The sequence below is a fragment of the Corvus kubaryi genome, unplaced genomic scaffold (assembly GCF_017639235.1).
Source record: "Corvus kubaryi isolate FWS band 111438036 unplaced genomic scaffold, C.kubaryi_AGA036_p1.0 130, whole genome shotgun sequence".
NCBI lineage: Eukaryota > Metazoa > Chordata > Aves > Passeriformes > Corvidae > Corvus > Corvus kubaryi.
The window spans coordinates 205,865-225,441 of record NW_024580665.1 but is presented as its reverse complement, the minus strand read 5'-3'; the positions used below and the strand labels follow the sequence as shown (position 1 = coordinate 225,441).

General features: G+C 46.2%; 1 protein-coding gene across 1 annotated transcript; it reads right to left on the bottom strand.

Annotated features, from left to right (window-relative positions):
* Positions 1 to 10,413: 10,413 nt before the first annotated feature.
* On the bottom strand, positions 10,414 to 16,901 carry LOC121664254 (protein FAM162B-like). Its single transcript, XM_042027425.1, is given in 5 exon segments — positions 10,414 to 10,521; positions 11,212 to 11,320; positions 13,658 to 13,760; positions 16,770 to 16,874; positions 16,877 to 16,901. Coding segments are annotated over 5 exon segments (450 nt in total).
* Between the last annotated feature and the right edge of the window lie 2,676 nt (positions 16,902 to 19,577).

Sequence of the window (19,577 nt, the reverse complement as noted above, 5' to 3'; positions counted from 1 at the left end):
GGGGAGCCCTACAGGGGCTGGCCACTGCAGCAGAGTCTTAGGCAGAGTTCAGCAGCATCTCCAGGTGTCTGGGTGATGGGGGACCCCTTCCCAGCATCTCAAACCTCAGGCCTTAAACCTCATTCATTCTAAGTCTTCAGGTCTTTTTAGAGCACATAAAGGGGTGATGCTTATGCCAGTCCACACTTGCCCTTACGCCCTCTCAGAGCAACGCTGCTCCCAGGGATACAATTTCCCCACCTTGAAAAGGTATGGCATGGCACTGACTACCTTTGTGATGCACTTTGGAAGCTGCTGAGGAAGGCATTGTTATTATTTTTTCTCTCTAATTTTAGCAAAACAAAATATTTGGACTCAAGCTGCTCTGCTGAACACTCTGTCCTAGTTCTTCCAAAAGAAGAGCATCCCTAGGAATGTACATTAAGAACTTCTCAAAAAGAAGGCCAGTGTCCCACCTGATGAACACTGCAGAGTCCATGTGTTGTGGGAAGTCTGGAGGGTGATGAACCACAGTGACTGCCTGTGCTGGTGGGTTGGGCAGAGGAAGGATGTGACATTTCACTGACCCCACAGCCAGCTCTGTTCCCAGCCCTGTCACCCCATGGGCAGGTGGAAGCAACTGGGACTGCAACTCTCGTGTGGTGGCTGTGCTGCTGCTGCTGCGCTGGGAGCTCCAGTGCAGTTGGGCTCTCACAGCCTGGCTTCTGGGAGAATGACACCATCTGCTGCAGAGCACCCAGGTACCAGGCCAGAATATGGCCCAGAGCAAAGGGCACTGGAAGCGAACCAGCTGCCTTTGGGGAGCTGTATGTTGACAGGACATCTGTGTCCTCCCAGCAGCAGGAGATACCCAGCTGTCATGCATAGAAGTCTACAGACACCTGGACTTCACCTGCAATAAGCTCAAAATCTCTCCCTGCTGCATTCAGCAAAGGAAATGAGAGGAAAGTAGATTAAAAAGTCCACAAAACCTAACCATGAGATACCAGAGGTTGTGTGTCTTGGTTTGAAAGACAGGTATCTGCCAAGGAAGGTGGGAACCTTCCTTGGAATGGAAAACATATGACCCCCTTCCATCCAAATTATTATAACTCCAAAATTATGGGGCTTTCAGGCAAAGATATGGGACAGTATGTATATGTATAACAAGGCAAACAAACAACAACACCGGCAGCAACAACAACCAGAGCCAGAACCCAGCGCCAGCCTCTCTCGGCCGCCGGCACCTTCCCCTTGGGTGCAGTTCCGTTCACAGCCGGCAGGGGCGCTGGCGGCTCCCGGCCAGGCAGGGTGGGTGCGATGGTTCCCCCGAGCCTGCAGGGGGTGCTGTGGCGTGAGCTCGGCTACACCTCCCTCACGTGGTAATGGCGGGCAGGCTGGATGGTGAAATGGGCTGCAGCAGGAACCTCGGAGCAGCAGCTGGGACGCCAGGGACAAGCAGACTCTGGAGTAGCAAAGGAAATGTATCAGAAACTCCGCAGCTGTAGCTGGAACCGGGTGTGTCCCAGCAGGCAGGGGCTGCGGGGTTACAGTGTAGCGAATAACCCAGAGCAGCGGCAGAGAAGCAGTGGGGCTGGGCAGCAGCAGCCCAGCTCCCAAACATGCCAGGGAGAGGCTCTTTCAGAGGGGCTCGGGCTTCCAGGTTTTCCCTGAAGCACTCGAGTACATGGTGAGGGTCCTTTCTAGTGAGGTAGGGTGTTAATAAGGTCCCAGTGCAATGACCGCTCTTATGAGCAGAGCTTCACTCACGGTAGAAGACAGCAGGAGACGGAGCCTTGCAGGAGTGGTGAATTCTCCCCAGTGATTGCAGCCTGTCTCCTCTCCGATGTTGAGAGCAAGAGACAGAGAGGAGCTGCGCCCCACCCCTTTCCCCTCAGCCCAAATCTCGTGGTATCTGCCCTTCCCGAGAGAATACCCCCTCAGCTAGGATAGTGCAGCCAGCTGCACGCTTCCCCTTTCTCCTTAGCTATATTTTTTGTCTCTCTTAAGTACCCGTCATTATTGTCTCTTAGCAACAAATGGGAAAAAATTCCCTGAGAGAAAGAAACAAAAGGAAAAGTCCTAACCCCCAACACTGTGGGAGTTGGTACATGGGATACTACAGCTCTCTGCCCATTTTTGCAGAGTTTCACTGTGCAATCCTTGGCAGCCCCACAGCATCCCACTCAATATGTATGCACTCACACCACAGGAGTGGGTGCCCAGCAGTCCCCAGCTCACAGAATCCCCTGTGCCACCTGCACAAGGGCTCCCAGGAGAAGAAAAAAAGAAATTAGTGGGAAAGAACAACATACAACAGCTGTATTTTTGCTTTGCATTAATGCTTGTCAAGTAAAACTGCCCTCTCCTGGGGGCTAGAGTCCTGAAATATTGGGATATTTAACTGCCTGCCTTTCACGGTTTTTTTCTGCTTCTTAGCGCAACTTGGGACCATTCTGGAGATTGTTCCATTCCCCCTGCAGCACCATTGCTTTAATGACGTCTTTACAGTCCTAGTGGATGTCCTTGGTACTGATTATAGCCTTGCTGGTAGAAATTTGTTGCAGGACAATGTTTAGACTGATAAAATTCGTTGTGGGGGACAAGAAGTTGAGTGCAAAGGGGTGCAGTTCATAGAGCTTCGTGTGAGCTGTGCTTGTGTTCACATATTCTTCATACAGAGAAAAATGAACCATTAGGAATAATCGTCATTCATTAGGCTATTTTGGTTCCAATTTCATTTAGAAAAAGTTGCAGGACCACATGTCATCTCTGAGATGTTTATTACAGACCAGCATGAAAATCCCTCCATGTTTTGGTGGTTTCACCAGCAATTTCCGATAATTGCTCATGCTGCAGAACATACACAAGCCGTGAGTGAGCCCAACTCTTTCCTATTAAGATAAAGAGAATTGCCCAATCAAAATTTATAAAGAAATAACATTTATTCTGTGGCCAAAATATCGGTCTCAAAAGCCACGATTGAGAAAAGCAGCACCAAGCCCAGGGTTGGAGCTGGGTGAACACGCATAGATCTGACCTCTATCGCATCAGACCTCCCAAGTTCACGAATGCTGCTTCGGCTGGTTCCTTCTTACAGAGTCCTTGGGCAGAGTCTGAATTAATTCTGTTTTTCTCGCAATTTAGCATATTCAGGATGTTTTCTTGTCCCGAAGTTGGGCTGCACAAAGCCTTTCCTGGGTCTGATGAATTGTCCATCCTGGGTGATGAATGGGCCATCTCTGATGATGAATGGGCCATCCATCTCTGGTTCCTGGAACAGATATTTTTAGTTCCCGGAATGTCCGATTCCTTATCAGATGAGATGTAGATATCAGAAGGTGGTTATCAAGTCATCATGGTGTCAACGTCCTGGTGGTAAAATCCAACCCCACCTGGGTGGAATCCTCACTTATTGATTACATCTGTGAGAGAACTTCTTTTAGTGTTGTGAAATTTTTCTCTCAGCCAGGCTGGTGGAGGGATTTTGAAACTCTGTCTCTGCATGGTCTTACTACATTTCAGTTTTATACATAATAGCACGAATTACATACTTTATTTATAACACTATGAAACCCTGTTCCAAACTGACCTCCTTCCTATGGTGAGCCCCCACACACACCCAGGAAACAGCAGTTCCTGCCCAAATAGCTCAAGGTTTGGGTCCTTCACTGAGGAACACTCCTGCAGAGGAAGAGTCAAGTGCCAGGTTTAGGTTTCCAGGTAGAAAGCTCTTGCACGCACAGAGAAGGTGCGGAGCCAGCTCGACTAATGCAATGGTGAAAGTTGTGTCTGGATCCTATACAGGGCACAGAAATTAAATGCTCAGGTCCTTTCAGAGCCCTTCAGGGGCTACTTACTCATTATATGACTGTCACAGTAATGCTGTTTTGGTTTTCGCCTTTTTTTCCTTATATATTGTCTGTATTCTTTACACATATATTTGTAGTTTATTTTATTACTGGCTAGTTTTCCCAGTGATTTTCCATGGCCTTTCCCTAGGCAGAAAGACAAAACAAATTCCAGAGCTTCAAGCCCCAGGGGGTACAAGGCCCCTATCCTATTGTTATAAATGAAATTGGTAATTTGTGCTTGTGTACATAAATGTATATATTAATTGTACAATAAAAACACCTAAGCCCAAACCCCAGGCCGGGGAGGAGAAAATTTTGCAAGCCTTGGCAGCAGCAGAGAAGAAATACGGCCAGGAACTAATCAGCATACGAAGGAGCCATTAACACCACACCTGGGTGATGATCTGGATGATGATGAAACTGATTAACATCTCCGAGTCATTAAAGGAGTATCCCATTCCGGGAACTAAGAATAACTGCTCCAGGAATCGGAGACGGACCATTTGTCATCCAAGATGGACAGTTCATCAGACCCAGGAAATGCTTTGTGCAGTCCAACTTCGGGACAAGAAAACATCATGAATATGCTAAATTGCGAGAAGAATAGAATTAATTCGGACTCTGCCCAAGAACTGTATAAGAAGGAACCAGCCAAAGCGACATTCGTGAACTTGGGGATCTGACATGATAGAGGTCAGATCTGTGTTCACCCAGCACCAATCCTGGGCTTGGGGCTGACCTTTTCCCGATCGTGGCTTTCTGTGTGACCGATCTTTCGGCCACGGAATAAAATCTATTTCTTTATTAAATTTAATTTGGCTGAATTTCTTTACTTCACTATCTTGGTTCTTCCTGGCTACCAAGGTTGAGACCAACTCTTTGAGATAAAAAGTACAGCTAGCACCAAAAGGGGGACTCCAGAGAAGGGGCTTGACCTGGGGGGGAATAGCACCACCACTTGTCCTCTAATTGGTGCTTTTTATCAATTTATGCTAATTTCCTAAAACCTATAAAAACTGCATTTACCCCATGTGGATGGGCTTTTGTGGACCTTCTCCATAACTGCCCCTGGAGGTCTCCAAATAAAGATCTACTTTTATATTATGTCCTTACTAAAATTATCTCAAGTTTCATTTCCAGGTTGGGAAAAAGGCAACAAGAGAGGTTTTGCAATACATCACACAGCACTAACGATCATCAAGCTACTTAAACCATGGAAAATTGCTTTAATGTTATCTCAATGCATTAATGAATGATTCATTAATTAGTTCAAATTATTGAACCCTGGCCTGGCTTTCCTGCTGGGCTGGAACAACTTCATACCAAATCCAAGCAGGATAGTGGTGTTTAAGCCAGCTCTGACATCATGGTAGTCATGAGGATCCCAGTGCCAGTGGTGGCAGCAGCCACCACTTAACTTGCTGCAAAGATGCTGAGCAAGGGAGAAAGCAGGAGGCTGCTCCAAGCTGGAAAGCTCTTTGTGTGCTGATTTGAGACAAATTTGGAGGAAAATGTCCTCTGATAAAAGGCAGGTTACAACCATCCCTCCCCCACCAGGTTCAAGAAAAAAATTTTTCCTCAGAGGAAAGTGAAGGGGAAAAAAAACCTATTTATTTAACAAACACACTGGAACAGAATAATGCTAAAAAATAAAACCTCTTGCTGTGAAGAGAAACCTGGGAAGATTTCAGTCCTTTCTGTGGGTGTGGTCTCTCTTTCTCTTTTCCCTGGAGCTGGGTTCAATGTAGGCCCCTCCAGGCCTTGGTGGAAAGCTCTCCCAGTGAGTTCCGGTGTTCTCAACAGTTCCAGAAGAGAAGAAGAAACTGAAGTCCCAGGAAAAAAAGTTATTTAAATCTCCGTCTCTCTCTCTGGAGAAAACCAAGCTGAAAGCTGGCTGAAAAGCAGCAAAAGGATGCTTCCTCTGCTCTCCAGCAGCCAGTTTTGTCCTTGAGCACAAAACTGCTTTTCAAAGTTCATCTGGCTTTTTTTTTTTCCTTTCTCTCACACCCACTTTTAAAGACACAAAGAGGCACAGGAATCATGTCTAGGCATAGAGCAGCAATAGGGGATACAAAATCATAAAGTCACCCCAAGACAAAGAGGGAGCAGGTCCCTGTACAGATCCAAACTATCACTGCATCTCACCCAGAGGAGACCTTTAGCCTTGAAGCTGTTTTGAACTGATCCTTGGCAGTCCCAGAAATAAAAGCAGATTTGCAGGCAGATCTGGCCATGCTGCTCACGCAGGTGCTGATGCCTTGGGCACAGGCAGAGGAGAACCACTGTCGGATGCATAGCCATTGTGTTTTTTAATTTTCCAGGGCAGTCAGTAAAGTCTAGAAAGCTTTTACATCCTTTCTTTCTGCAAAGAGTAGTAGATTATTGATTCTATGCTAAAACCAACAAAAGCAATCCATTTGGATTGTTTATGAAGAGGCTGCTAATGTAGTAAATCACTTGATACAGGAATAAATTCACTATAGTGTCAATCACTTAAATGGCCAGTAAGCCAATGATACCCACCAGGCAATGGTTAGAAACTCCAGGTGTTTTGAACATAGCAGCCATACAACTGCAAACAACAGCTGAGGGGTGACTGGTAACACACAGGGAAGAGTTGGGTTGAAAGCTTTATACTCCATGTTGAAGACAATATTCAATGCCTGGAAGCTGAAGCTGGGTACATTTAGACTTAAAACAAGCAGCAGCTTCTCAGCTTAGTGGGAGACTAAGCACTGAAAGAACAGGGCAGTCTTTAAAAATAGGTTTTTCTGAATGGCAAGAAAAAACAGAAAAAAATCCTTCTCAAGTGGAGGAACATACCAGTCTGGAGAAGACATACCCACAGCAGATGGAAATAAATGAAGTGTCACTAGAAACACCCTGAGAAGGTCAAAACAAGAGGTAAAATGAATAAAGAAGGGACTGAGATCTCCTGAGCTCAGACTTTTTTCCTCTGGCATACTGGGATGCTCATGATGCAGAGCCTCTCATAAAAATTTGATCTCACCACATTGGAGGAAGAAAGCTCAGCGCACCCAGCTCTGCCCTGCAGCAGCCTGACTCCCTGGGGAAGCTGAGTCTCTGGAAATCACTGAAACTTCAAAAAGTCATGGATGATAACCTTAATCCACAGCCAGGAGGAACTGCAGCACTGGTTTTAATGGAAGTAGAATTAGATCTCCAGCTACTACAGAAAAGCTTTCTCAATAATTGTTACTGTAATGCAAATCTCTGTGGCACCAACTACCAGTATGTTGTGAACCATTGCCATATAAGAGTTCATTAAAAGAGAAAAAATTCTGCAAGGGAAGAAGCATCCTTTCCCCCCAAAAGAGCAGTAAACAAGGCATGAGAGTTGAAAGTATTCACTCTTGGTCTCTCTGAGCACCATAGCAAACCAGCACATTCTCAGCTCTATCCCCTGCCTCAGAAAGGAGCCAGCCCCTCTCCTCAGGGCCAGGCTGGCAAAACACAAGGCACCTACCTTATTAAAAAGGGAAGAATAGCTCCTACCCAATAACACCTCCCATCCCCTTTTTAAATGCCTGGATGATCAGGTGTGAGACTGAAGCAGTATAGATGGGAGGGGAAATAAAGAAACCCACAATTGTAAGGTGCTGAGGATCAGCCAATTATACATTCAGGAGTCTATGTTAATTAGAGGCTTTTCAAGAGAAGAGTCAAAGGACTTTGCAGACACAGATGGAAACAGATTTTAACAAGCAGTGGTAAGTCCCAGTGTTGGAGAGGCATGTCCTGTTCATACAGGGGAGACTCCAGCTGAGGCTATGCTACACCGGCAGCCACCCACCGCTGACCAAGTGCAAGCCAGAGATCAATCCAATTGATTTTTTGGGGCGTATTATGATATTAAAATGAATAATCATGTAGGCACTGGTAAAGGGTCTTTCCCTACACAGCTCTTTATAAGAGCCCAAAAGCACCTGGGTCATCTGGTCACTCAGATGATGCACTACCAGTGGCTCATGGAGGAGGAATTGATTTTTTCTTAATGACTGTGTGTAATGTGGCAGCTTTATGCACTGTAGGCAGAGACCACAGCTGTTTAGGAGGATCTGATAATAGCTCACAACTGAAGCAGGTTTTTTTCCTAGGCAGAAGGGAGTGCAGAGCAGAGAGTGGAACAAGTCACAATTAATTTTCTTGTTGTTTAGATATTGCTATGGTCATCTCCATTCCTGCTTAAGGCAGGGAAGCTCAGGACATGGATGTGGATTTGTTTACAAGCATGAAAATGGTTCTTTTAATTGTTACATGTACCTTCTGAAAAGGGCACATGAAAGTCATTTTAGAATTAAAAAAAATAACATCTAAGAGACTGAGAAAGCTCTTCTAGTTTATCTCCAAATGAACACTAACTTTGAGGTAATTCTTGCAGTTTATTGCACTAACCAAGGAAACCAGGTCATATAAAATGAAAGAGCCCGTATTACCTGTGAAGCAAAAGTGCTTTCTCAGCAGAGACTTGTTCACTCTGTACTTGTCCTAGACCACTATTTCACTTCCCTCAGATGTGCTTTGTGAGGAATACTACAGGGACCAGACATCACTTTTGGTGAACTGTACTGCATGGGGCTGTGAGTCATAAACAAGGACTGCAAGCTGGGACATCTGCCCCACCCTAAACAAGTGTGCAGCATGGAGAGAAGTGCTCCTAAGTATGGATACTAAAAGCTAGTAGAGAGCTTCTTGCAGCTTCTCACAATCTTCTCACAGCTTTCCTGTGAGAAGCTTTCATTCTCACACAGTCTCTCATGAGAAAGCAGTTAGAGAAAAATAAACTCTTGGCAGCTGCATAATTGTTATGAGAACTGCATATTGTTTTGGGTACATGGAAAAACAATATTTACAGATGGGCATTATACTGCTCAACCTATCACCTTGAGAGGTGGTGGGTGAATAGGCCAATCATGTAATTTCTTTATTGCAAACGACACTATAAAACTTTCCATAAAGCTTTCCATTAAACATGGTCTTAGCTCTGCTTCGGCCATACCATCTGACCTGGACTTATGTAGTGATTTTTGCCATCTCTCTGGGGATAACAGCGACACCTAAGGAGCACCAGAGGGAAAAAAAATGCCCAAAGACCACAGGCACAGAAGATGGAGTCCCAGAGCCCAACAACTGCTGACCACCTGCCAGTGCCCCAGCCCAACTTTGCCAGCAGCTTGTTTCTGCAGTGACACTTCAGCAATAAATTGACATGATTTTTGACACAATAAACCTCAGAGACCTGAGCAGGAGCTTCCAGACTCCCCTGGAGTGCGACTGCTCCAAGTAATAAACCTTGGAAGGGCCAAGCACCAGTGTGATGCTCAGGACATTGCACTAAGGCTGAGCACGGCTACAGCATCTCCTGTAGCAGTTGGGGTAAGACTGGCTGGGTTTTGCCACGCTGTGTCCCTTGGTACTCCATGCAGCACATCCAGCTCCACCAGCCAGCGTTACAGGTCTTGAAGGGTTACAGGTGACACTTGGGGAATCAGAGCATCAGCACCCATAGGCATGAACTGGGGCCTGTCTTGAAGTTAAGTCACTCCATGAAAATGTAATTTTGAATATTTCATTAGGATTTTTCTCATCTGTTAAGCATCGTCCCAGAGAGTTTGGCGACACTCTAAATGAAGCTGTGAAGAGATGTGTTTGTTTTAGATGTAATTGGACAGCTGTTTTATTATGAGTTAATGAACTATGACGATTTAAAAGAATTCAGTTTTAGCAAACCATGTATTAACAATTACTCTGGACTAAAATCACAGCTAAGCAAGTGCTAGACAACTTTCATGATAATGACTGGAAGCAGAAGATGAAAGACAGTGAGGTGCTATAGGACAAGAGATGTCTCCAGACCAGGCTCCCTGCATCAGGCATGGATTCCCTGGGCTGCCCCACAGGAAGCACTTCACACCACCACCATCTCCTCTGGCCTAAAGCCCCTTTTGGCCCAAATCAGTCATCAGGGTCTGTTCACATTCTTCCATCTTCCCAGACCCTCTTCATGCTCATGCCCCCCCTCTCCCCTTGCCACAGCATCCCACGAGGTGCTGGTGGAAGGGAGAGGGGACAGTGATGGCAGCAGGCTTAAAAACAAGATAATTGATGTCTTTGTGGTTGCAAAACATATTTCAGACTGCTTTTCCCACTGCTCTAGGTCACTTTGGCCAAGGCTGTTTGCCCTGGAGGCATTGCACAGAATGTGATCCTCCCTGATGTGGGGCCATGTCCTTCCTGACTGTGAGGAGACCTGAGTACCAGCAGCACCCTGAAAAGCTGATCCTGAGCTGGGGAGTCCTGCATTTGTCCTTCCCACATTTTCCAGTTTAGAGAGATTTTTGTACATCAGATGAACCTGGTGCCAAAGACCAGAAGCCACAGAAAGCAGTTGGAGTTTCCACAGGGGGTTCCCAGTTCACATGGAGCAGTTTTTAAGCAGTGGAGTCTTTGCTCTGAGAGAGTGCCAGTGAAAAAGCTCTATAGAGTTAAACAAAGACAGGTCCATATGCCACATGTGCAAATCATTTGTCTCCTTCTGTTAAAATTAATCTGTTCCAAGTCATTGTGACTTCCTGACAGCTGCCTCCTGATCTTTCTCCACTTCAGCCCTCCATTTGGCCTTCTTTTCTGTGTTCACCCTTAGCAGTGTCTGATCCTTCTTCACAGCCTGGAAACAGTTTGGTGGAAATCATTGCATGCGCACAGTTTCCACCACTAAATTTCCCCACATTTGCACCACTTCCTTTGACACCTCACTGTCCTTTTTGATATTTTGCAGTGATAGAAGTTAATCTGTTTCCTTGTTATCCCACATTTTCAGCATTTGCAGCTCTGATTAGCAGGAGAATTGTACTGTAAATTGTTTACAGGTGCACTGGGACTTGCAAGTCAAACTGGAGACCCAGCAGTGGGATGGGATAGGGAGAAGGGTCACAGCTCTTGGTAACCATGGTGGCATCCAGGCTAGGCAGGCAGGACCACAGGAACCTCATGACTGACAGATGCCAGACAGAACCAGGTGCCATCCAGGCTAGGCAGGCAGGACCACAGGAACCTCATGACTGACAGATGCCAGACAGAACCAGGTGCCATTGACACGGTCTGAGCTACTCCATCACCTTTGGCCCAACCTCTTGTTGAGACACCATCATATAGAGCACTGCACAGGTTTATGGCAGAGTGGGTCAGAAGGAACACATTAATCAATAGGTTGTGCTTCCCAATGCCAATGTCTCCTCTGGAGAAGGGGTGATACAGATCCTGTGCATACATACACCTGTCACCCACGTGCTTATTTCCAAAGAACATACATAGACCATACATTAGGTGAACCAGTTCCCTCAGAAACAATACTCACTTCTTTGCCTGTGATGATCATGGTCACACAACCCAGCACAGTCAGTGCAATCATGATGTAGCAAACCTTTATCCTGACAATGTTCCTTGCGGTGTTGATGACCTCAGACCTGTGGAGGACAGAGCAGGGTTTCCATTCTGCAGCAGCATGTGTGAAATGGGATCATGGGGAGAAGGGTAATGAATGCTCAAGTCTTACAGCAACTTCCTGTCAATGTACAATGGAGTTCAGCCTTCTCTTTCCGCAGCTGCTTAGAGGACTGAAAAAATTAGCCTGTGGGGAAAATATTTAGGTGGGGTATTGCTACTCCCAAAAGTCATCAGTAATAACAGGATTAAAAAATCCTGCTCTCCTGTATTCTTTTATTGCATGTGAGAGTGAATGCCTGTAAAATGACAGGGACAGGAAAGTCTTTCCATTGTAATAATGAAGGACCGGCATTTGGGTGCTGCAGGGCAGACCATGGGGCGCTGTGCAGCCCTAGGAGACACTGGGACTGTGCCACCAGGACCAGGCAATGCCACCCTCAGGGAATTAAAAGCCCACCACAGCACAGCCTCTGCCAGGCAGTCGGCACCAGCCCCATGAGCATCTGCCTGTGGTGGGAGGCTGACTGGGTCAGAGCATACAACTGCACCATCCAGGAGTTTTCTTCCCAAGCAGCTGAACAGCCCCATCCATCACTGGAAAATCTCCACCACCTTTCATGAGTAACTCCTGGCATATAACCAACAATTCGTGTTTGCAAGAAACTGCAGCATGACAGTGAGCCATCCATGAAATCATATCCAGCCATGGATTTACTCACACCTGCAAGGGGAAGTACGGCTGGAGAAGACCCAGGATGTCACAAGGCAGAAACATTAGGGCTCCAAATTTAAGTGACAATCTTTTAATGAAATATCTCTACAAGGAGGTGAAACCACAACCCATACAGGAGGAACTCATTGCACATGTCTGTCACCACAACTATATATAGCCCCAACTTCTTATTAAAATTTATGCAGCATTATTAATCACTAATCAATAAAACCTATCAAAGCATGTGAAAACTGAGAGTAAATGATATCTTACCATGGTGGCTTCTGAGTTACGAAACCACTTGACTTGCAAAAGACATTTCAGCTTAGTCTGAAATTTATGATAACTAAATTAAGCTAATCCAGTTTACTTCACAGGGAATGACAAAAAGTTACAAGAGTTACTGTGGTGACCGGTTAGCCTGTGGTACAAGGGACAAAGAGAGTTCTCGGGTAAGACAGTCGCTAGTGATGCCTTTTCCTGGTCTTAAAATCAAGAGGCAAACATGGTTAGAAGGGAAAAAGGGATTTTACCTTTTTATGTATTTTAAGGATCCTTAGGTGCACACATCCAGGTCAAATACACCTCAGTGCACACCACAGTGCACACCCCCAAAAGACCTGGTCTAACATTATAGGTCTTACTAATTATATCTATCAAAAATTCCCCAGTGAGCGGCTTGAATGAGCCCCCCTCCCCAAGCACTCTTCCCCTGGATGGTTCTATCTTAGTTTACAGAATGTGTTCTGGAGAGGACCTTGGGGTCTGGGGCACACTGATCCCTAATTACAAAGCTTCTAAAATGTTTAGTCTCCTAGCTTGACAAACAAGTTGAAGAATGTAGGCAAAAAGCGCTAAGAATATAGAAGTTGTAAAAAGGCATAAAAGGGGTATAAAAGAAAAGGCAAAAACATCATCATGGTATCACTAGTACCAGAGACTTCAGTCTAGGTTAGGGTGAGAAGAGAAGCCTCTCCCAGAAGGCTTTATTTTGTTACGGTAATGTACCCCAGTTCAGCATTCCTGGTTGGCCGTTCGCCACTCCACCCCCTTGCTACCTTATACGTTTCATGTCCTAGAAAGTTCTCCACTCCAGGTTCCCCCCATTGGCCCTTGTCCCTCGCCACTCCCCCAGAGCTTCCCCATTGGCTCCCATTTCCTAGTCCCGCCTTTGTACCGCCCCCGTGCCCTCAGATCATTGGTCTCTGGTGCTCGCCCCACTCTTGTACATAAACCTGGACTCTCCATTGTTCTCTGTCTTTGCCTCTGGACTCCTTCTTGGTGTGGATGCAATAAACCTCCACCTGTGGAACTCTATGCAACGATCCTTCCTGGCTCTTTGCCATCAACCCATATTACTGAAGCTACTCATGCGTTTGTGTGTGCACGCGTGTGTGAGTGTGTGGCTGATCCTGGTGAGCAGCTTTGCTTACGAGACACTCTTGGAAGATCACAGCACCTCGCGCTCTGGCACAGAAACTGCGGAGCTCAGGCTAGCAATGTTACAATTATTTACAGTTATTTTTGGACACCAGCATGGGGAAGCACTAACCCCCACCACATGAGTTCAGTTCTGGGTGATGTAGACTGGGGTCTCAATCTGTGTGTTCGCAGCCAAAGGAATCATTCTGACAGATCCACTTACGATATGTGCCTGGGAATGTCCTCCTTTTTAAAGCATCCTGATCATACCAGGACCTTTTAATCAAAATCTGTAGGCCTTCTTTCATTCCTGAAAGCTTCCTTACCTGTAAGAGATTTTGTAAAAAGCAGTGAGCTAAGTTTCAAGAAGGGAAAAGAGCTGTTGTTACAGAGGGAAAAGGACTGGAAGTTCAAAATTACACTCTTCTCTTTTGTGAGAGCCAAATGTGCTTTCTAACGTCAAAAAGACTCAGCAGCTGGTGTGAGCTGCTTTGTTATACTTGCAGCTTATTTAATTTGACTTTTTTTTTCTTTAATTTTGGTAGGTTTTAAACTAAAAATCTCTTCTAAACTTCCTGATTAAGGGGGTAAATGATGTGGGGCTGAAGTCCCCATGCCCACAGCATCCTCTTACCCTGTGAGCATCTTGCTTTTAAATGGCCCAACTAGTGAGTTAAGCAAACTGCCAGCAGCACAAGTAGCTAACTCCTCAACAGCTTCTCTTAAAATCACTGATGGAGAGATGAGGTCTGCTAAAATGCAGCCTGGTGGGAGACTGGCAGTTGTTCTCATGCAAGCTGGGTACCACATTACTGCACTCTAATGATGATACATTACACCCCATCATGCTACCATGGTGATGCCATTTGCATGCTGTCACCAACAGCACAATGAGAAAAGGACTCTGGCTCCTCTTGATGGAAACAAGCCCAATAACAGACAACAACAAGGACAGTGGCAGAGACACCCTGAAAAACAAGGTAAGCGATGGCTAGCTCAAACAGTGGCTTTTGCAGTGCACACCTGTTACAAGTGGCCTTTGCAAGGTAGCTGAGACTACTCACCCAGTACTTACACCCAGGGAGGTTTGAAAGGTTGCCTTGGTTTGAAAGACAAGTGTCTCCTAAGGAAGGCAGGAATCTCTCTTGAAATGGAAAATGCAACCCCCTTCCTTCTGAATTATTATAATTTTGAAATTAAGGGGCTTTCAGGCAAAGATACGAGGAATAGGAACAACAGTTTTTTACTAATAGATATATATGGATAAACAGGCAAACAAACAACAATAACTATGGCAGTAACAACAAACAAAACTACAAACCCAGTCCCAGCCTTCTCGGCTGTCCGGCCCTTTCCCCTCAGGTGCAGTTCCGCTCGCAGCTGGAAGGGGCGCTGGCGGCTCCCGGTGGGCAGGGCAGGTGTGATGGTTCCCCCGCAGCTGTAGGGGGTACTCTGGAGCAAGCTCAGGGAGCACGCGGTAATGGCGGCCTGGGATCCTGGGAAGGGATAGAACAAAGGCTTCACAAACCCCCTGGGTAGCCCATCCCAGTGTCTGGCCAGACCCTCGGGAACAGCAGGCTGGAACAGCAGGAACGAGCACAAATCCTGGGTGGTGGACAAGATGTATCAAACTCTGGACCTGCGACGGGAACCCCGGGAGGTCTTGGCAGGCCAGGTGTGCGGGGCTACAGAGTAGCAAAGACTCAAACCAATGGTGGGGGCAGGGTGGCTGCAGCCTGGCTCCCAGTGGGGCAGGGAAAGGCGAGCTTGGGAATCCCGGGGTTTTCCCTGAGGCACCTGAGCAGATGGCAAAAAGGTCCCTCTTTTAGTGAGGTAGGGTGTTAGCATCCCAGTGTAACAGTCGCTCCAGTGAGCAAGCTCCACTCATGGTAGAAGGAAGGCAGCCGAAAGCAGAAGCCTGCAGCAGCGACAAACTCCCTCCACAACTGTGGCCACCCTCCTCTCCCTCCGAACGCTGAGAAAAACCCGCCCACTAGGGGCTGTACCCAACTCTTTTTCCCAGTTCAAATCTTGCAGCATCCCTGCACCCTACACAAGAAAACCCCAGGTGAAAGAGAGTAGCCAGTTGGACCCCTCTCTCCATGGCCAGGTCTTTTGTTTTTCTTAAGCACCCAGTAATTTGTCCCCCTGGGACAAATATATAGGGAAAATTCTTTAAGAGAAAAAGAAAATGGAGGGAGAACTCCTAAAACCCCAACATGCACCCAAGAAGTCACACTACAGTGCCCTGTGCTTGCAAATGTGGGACTTGGGTTGAGAAATGTCCAGTGGTGACCAGGACAGGCAGGAAGAGACGGACATGAAGATGTCCCCACTCTCAGCATCCTGTACTCCCTGCCTGTTGCTGCATTGCTGTTACTCACCTGGAAGGAAATCACTGCTGCTACAGAACAGGGCATGGGGAACATCTCCTCCTGCCTATGTTGAGATGGTGAAATTACAGTAAGTGCCTTGGCCCCAGACCTGCTCATGCATGCCAGGACTTGTGAATGGCTGAAAAATCCCTGTTGTAAATCTTGGCCCAGGTAAATTTAGTCTCTTTTTTCTCCTATTTCTCTCACAAAGTGCAGTGAGACCAGGAGAGCTACATCAGCAAGTGCCAGAATCAAATCTGCAGCAAGCAGTACACTGGATTGCAAAAAGCACAGGCTCCATCCCAAGGAAGGCAACGGCACAGCCCCATACTGGAGACCCCCAGCCATCCCATAGGAGCACAGGCAGGCTCATGTAGCCCAACTTTCCTAGGGTGAGGGGTCTTCAAAGGCACAACCAAGACAGTGGTTGTGCAGGTTAAGATGAGAAACTGTGTCAATACCAGGAAGCTTGTCCATCTGGGAGCAGCCCATGCCTGCTCCCTGCCTTGTAATCCAGGGCACTGCCTGAATCAAGCACACACAACTGTGGCTGTAACCTGGCAAGGAGCAGAGAAGGAAGTGGAGGGGAGTAAGTCCTTCGCTTGCACCAGCCCTGCACATGCAGGGACATGCAATGGTCAGCATTGGACCTGGCAGCTGGGTAAGAGGAGGAACATTTATTTGTTTTTATTGACATATTCCTTGACATGAAGTATCCGTTGGTATTTGCTGCCATAGGAGGACAACCATATAACACAAAAAAAACTTTACCGCTGTGCACTGTGCTGGTGAGAGCTCTGGGTGTGTTCCCTGTCCCAGGAACATTTGTAGCCCCAGGAGATAAAGCACCACAGTAGCTCAGCCACGATGAGAATGAGTGTCATATTCTCACCCTTTCCTGCAAATACCCTTTCCCTCCATGCTGCAGCACGAAACAGTGACCAAAGGCTTTCTACCCACCTGGGTCAGCTATCTGCAAAGCCATGTCCTGGGCATCCTTTGCCTTGCTGCCAGCAGCTCTGGCAGGGCGCAGGACCAGCCAAGCCACCTGCTGCCACAGTGCAAGGCGTGCCCAAGCAGCTTCCCCAGCATCCTACCCTGGACCACCACTGCCCCATCAGCCTGGGCAGGAGCCCAGGAGGCTGCTCTATGAGTTATTAAAGTAAAAATAGCCCTTCCTGTAAGAAGGGAGTAGCATACACTTCCACCTTGACTGACAACAGGTTTTGCTTACGTCATGATGACGAGTTAAATTTATCACCCGTGTTTACCAAAATGACACACCTTGGGAGTTGGGCGGGCAGAAATCACCACTGTGGCAGCTCACACCCAGCCCAGACTCTGCCCCAGGCTCCCCATCCCAAGGAGCTGCTCAGGAGAGCATGTAAATAAATGGTTATTTACATTATTTTCTCAGTCCTTATTATGAAAGAACTAAAATAAGACAGTGTGCTGTATTTCTCCAAAGACAGGCTTAGTGAGTGCTAATTACCACAGCTGGTTAAGCTGAGATCTTAATTATTCTCACAAAATAATCTTGCAAATCAGTTGCTTTAAACAAATTTTCTGAAAAGGAGCAGTGTTTACTGCATCTCAGAATAAATGTGGTTTGGCGGCAAGAAACTAAAGTTGATGTCTGTACCTATAAATGCAGTATGGGGAGTCCATCTCACATCCAGACTGCAAACTTTCCTAGCAAAGAAATATACTTCAGATATGCTTCAGGTTTAAAACAGTAAACTAAGAAACTATAACAAAAACCTCAGCTGATGTAGTATTTGTCAGTCAGTAAAATTGTCATTGAAGTAGTGGTACCTATAAAATATTTGCCCTCCACAAAGTCAGGATAGTGCTGAATGTTTTCCATAACACCAGCTGATCTAACCAGAGACTGAACCACAACAAATGCTATTTTATCACTTTGACATTTCTCCTGCATTTTGCACAAAATTCTTCCTGATGGGTGAGGAAATGGAAAGGCAAAATACTTGTCTCATTTGGAACTGTGGGGTATTTACTCTCCTTAGTCATACAAGGCCCTAAAGCTGATTTCCAGGTAGGGAAAAAAATTCCATTCAAAAGGGAAGAAGTTGCCGAAAGGAAAATTTTCAGAACTATTTAGTAATACTATCAATTGCAATATTGCAGATAATCAAAGTGTGTCTAAGAGCAAGGGGAGGGACTACAAGGGAAGAGCACTTCCAGTGTTGGCAGGGATATTCTTAAAGGGCTGAAATGATGAAAGATGTGGAACAGCTGCAGCTCTGGCTCCTCAACTCCTGCCCCAAGAAAAACCATGGAGTTTGGAGTTAATGATACTGAGGAAAGAAGAAAATAACAGCAGTGACAAACGTGGTTTTTCCTCTGTCATGAAAGCACCATGATGTATCCGGATGTAACACAATGTGTTCATCTTAATTCACTTGTAATTTGGTAAAACAAATTAGATCCATTTCCAGATTAGGAATCCATACAGAAAATAAATAATGTTTTTGAGCTTCCAGCTGCAAACAAGACCTGCAAACAAGCAGAAATCAGTGGATGTGATTATGTTGAAAAAAGCAGAAGGGAAAGCTGGTAAAATCAGAGAGGTTATTTGTCTCCTGCTCAGGATTTCCCTGTGGGAAAATAGGTATGAGGAAAGATGCAATTATAGCCTGAAGTTTATGGTCAGCACCCCTGAACATTCCCACAACCCCCCTTCTCACCTTGTAGAAGAGCTGCTGAGTGGAAAAGAGGCATTGTACATCTGGACATCCCTCGATCCCCAAGCCAGGTAGGCAGGAGGGGCTGTGGGCAGTGGATGGGATGTGCTGCCTTGGTGCTTGTGTCACACTTGGACCTGCCTGACCCCATAGGGGCTCCAGCTGTGCAGAACATTAAAGCATCTTCACTTTAACAGGCACTCTCCGAAATACTATTGCAGAAGTGACTGTCTTTACATCATGTCTGGTTATGGATTTGAAGAGGAAAAAAGGAACATTTTTATTTTATGTCTTAGTTTCTCAAAAGGGGAGAAAATCATGGGGGTTGCAGGCCTCTGGTGCTTATCCACCTAGGGGTTGCCAGTTGTTTTCTGTAGCAGACACACCAGCTAACAGCTGTACTAATCATGTCGGCTGGGAGCAAAAAGGCACTTCAGGATTTATTAAGCCAGCATTTGAAAGTGCAAAGACACAGACATCCTCACAAAGCCACAAAGGCAGTTACTTGTTCCTGAATTTTACTTGTTTGTCTGGCACCATGAATGCTTAATGATGAGCTGTTTTACTGGTGTGCAGGAAAGCTATAGACACCTCTGTGTTAGGAATTCCAGCTTTCCCTTGAGCACTGTGGATCTCCCTTTGGCCCAGAGCAACTTGGATCCTTTTCTGAACAGCAGAGAGATGCAGAATGCGCTTGGACCAAGGTAGATTTGTGTGCAGCCTGATGACCTTAGTTCTCCTTAGGGATGTTTTGTGCCTATCCCAGTGCATGCACATCCCCTCTGCCCAGGTTACAACACATCCCCAGGATGTCACTCCCCATACCAAGCCATCACTTGATACCCATCCGTGACTCATTACCAAAGTGCAGCCAGTATTTCATAGGCATTAAGATCACGGGTAGGGAGTTTATTGAATAGGAGTAACAACTTGTTCAGCGATACAGGATTAGCAAAACTGAGTCTAAAGCACCATCTCCTCTGCCTTCCACATCCTTCTGCTGGGAGAAGAGCAGGACCCCAACTCATGAGCAAGCCCTGGACAGTACAGTAAACACTGACAA